At 49.5% G+C, this 2,265-nt stretch overlaps 1 protein-coding gene across 1 annotated transcript; it reads right to left on the bottom strand.

The window, feature by feature from the left end:
• On the bottom strand, window positions 1-1,269 carry LOC115563765 (parkin coregulated gene protein homolog). The gene is made up of 4 exons (XM_030387242.2): window positions 1,015-1,269; window positions 882-952; window positions 438-817; window positions 1-376 (listed from the first exon to the last, which is right to left on the bottom strand). Exons 1-4 carry the CDS (start codon window positions 1,111-1,113, stop codon window positions 102-104), a joined length of 825 nt encoding a protein of 274 aa, XP_030243102.1. The 5' UTR covers window positions 1,114-1,269; the 3' UTR covers window positions 1-101.
• Window positions 1,270-2,265: the final 996 nt, after the last annotated feature.

Here is a 2,265-nt window from a genome sequence, read left to right as displayed (position 1 = left end):
TAAAATTTCGAGTCTAATTGACGATAATTTTCTGTTAAGGTAATCATTACAACTGAACCAAAATAAGTCTGTTAAAAGATGGCAGAAAATTGGAGCAGTCATCAATGCTTGGGGGCTGCATCCTGGCCATCGGTAGCCTGGCAACGCGGGAAGACGCTGCTCTCGTAGGTCGGCACCATGTACTTGATGTTGATGAAGGCGTTGGGTCCGCCGCAGTACTCGAGCAGCTTCAGGGTGTCCTCGATTACATCGCCGATGCGCTTGCTGCGGTCCGGGTCGACGCCCTCGCCCAGATTCACGTTGACATTCTTGTAGAGGTTGCACACGGCCAGCAGCTGACGATAGAAGGGAACCAGAGCTTGTCCCACGCAAGGACCTGGAAGGTAGCGGAAATTACACTGAACGAACGAATCGAGTAGGGTGCATGGAGAACTAACCCAATCGAACCATCAGCTGCAGCACCTGGAGCGCCGAGATGATGATGCGCTTGTCCCGGGTCTGGAAGGCTCGCTTGAGCGGCAGTATTAGCTTGGGCAGCACTGGGAGCACTTTGTGCGGCTGTCTCATGATCAGATCGACGGCTGCATTGACCGCCAGCATGCGAGTGTCGCTGTCAATGTCAGCCAGCCCGTCCAGAAAGATGGGCAAGTAGTAGCAGTAGTCGAGCTCCTCGGGCGTGCAGTGCCAGCGCAGTGGGCGGTCCTTGGTGGGATCCTGCTTATTGCTGCGTCCGGACAGAGCCACGGGGATGTCGCCGCGCATGAAGTAGATCTTGAATACAGTCTCCTTGACGGGCTGACGCTTAAATATATCAATTCTGCAATGGAAAGAAAACAAGCTGCTGTAGGCCGTAAGCCGATTCACAGTGCAACTCAACTCACTTGTTGGGCGGTTTGACCACTGTGCCCTTCTGCAGGGCCTGGTAGGTAAAGGCGGGCACCTCGCGCACGGCCTGGCAAGGGGAATAGATCAGGTGGAGCTACTCGGCGTATCGCATGACGACCCTATACCTACCCGCTTGGAGCGCAAGTAGAGCAGCTCGCGGCAGATCCTCCCCGGCTCGTGAATGCGCTTGGCCCGCTCATGCAGGTCCGGGCACTTGTTGGGGTTCATCCTGGCTGTGAAAGTGTAGTGATTATGTAACTCGCTCGCACTGAAAGTATATTTTTATTTTAAATAGAACAGGACGTTTTGAGACTGCGGCCAAAATATTGTTGATTGAATGGGCTATGCTGTGCGAATGCCGAGGATCTCTATACAAATAGTGTTGCCACACATACACACACACACACACACAGCCTGCTCGGCTGACGAACAGAAATGTTAGTCCAAAAATTACTGGAGTAAAAATACAAATATATATTCACATCTATTTATTTATATACATATACATATGTATATACCATGGCATTCGCTTATCAAGACGTCAGCAGGCAGCCAAAAGGCAGACACGTGGGCCAACTGGGTGGGAGGGAGTCAACACCTAAATGTCTCTAAAGAGCCATAAAGGGAAAGTGCAAACATTTGCGCACTTTATCATCTTTTCCATTTCCATGTTACGGTAACTGTAAATATTTTGTAACGCCACCAATTACGTCGTCAGCAGGAAAGACTCCTCAGTCTCCCCACAGCCTCTCAGCCCTCAATCACCCACCCAACCACTCGCCCACTTTACGTTCGCTTCTCTAAGCGCATTAACCTACATTGGCCTCTGCTGGGTGCGACAGAGACACGTGACTTGCCTATCTTTCTGCCGTTTCTATCTATCCCCCTTTCTCCATCCATCTTCCTCTTTCTCGTCAGCTGCTTGGCTCTTAATTAATTAAAATTCAACATGCGAATTAAGTTTCATCTGTGAGCCGTGAGCTGCCTCCGCCTCCGCCACCTCCTCCTACTCATCCTCTTCAACGTTGACTTTTTTAATTACCCACGCACAGGTTTTCACTTTCATTCAGCGCCGTTGCACGTCGCGATTTATCCGATTTTATAATACGGCACGACTCTCCGACCACTGTAAGAGAATCGAGCTGGAAGCGATTAGGATAATGGGCCATGAGGCAGAGGCATCCGAGATGCCAAGCTGGCGATATCACATTTTGTTGGCTTGTTAATTGTTCCAATTGAAGTGTTAATATTACGAGAATGTGGACTACATGGAGGTACAGAAGTTAAACAGAGGCTAGGACAAGCTGGTTCGGCATGGGCTGTTAAATGACTGTTACTTAAATATGTATGAATGTTAGCGGCATATCTGTTAATATTTGC

Source organism: Drosophila navojoa, chromosome 3, assembly GCF_054131105.1.
Source record: "Drosophila navojoa isolate 15081-1374.11 chromosome 3, UAZ_NAV_1.0, whole genome shotgun sequence".
Lineage (NCBI taxonomy): Eukaryota > Metazoa > Arthropoda > Insecta > Diptera > Drosophilidae > Drosophila > Drosophila navojoa.
Note: the sequence above shows the minus strand (reverse complement) of the source record. Positions and strands in the feature narration are given on the sequence as shown.

Excerpts from the sequence above, each read along its gene's own strand:
- LOC115563765 (XM_030387242.2), bottom strand. The coding sequence starts at position 1,113 with ATGAACCCCAACAAGTGCCCGGACCTGCATGAGCGGGCCAAGCGCATT. Across the intron at positions 818-881 it reads GTGGTCAAACCGCCCAACAA|AATTGATATATTTAAGCGTC; the intron begins GTGAGTTGAGTT and ends TTTCCATTGCAG. Across the intron at positions 377-437 it reads GCAGCTGATGGTTCGATTGG|GTCCTTGCGTGGGACAAGCT; the intron begins GTTAGTTCTCCA and ends GCTACCTTCCAG.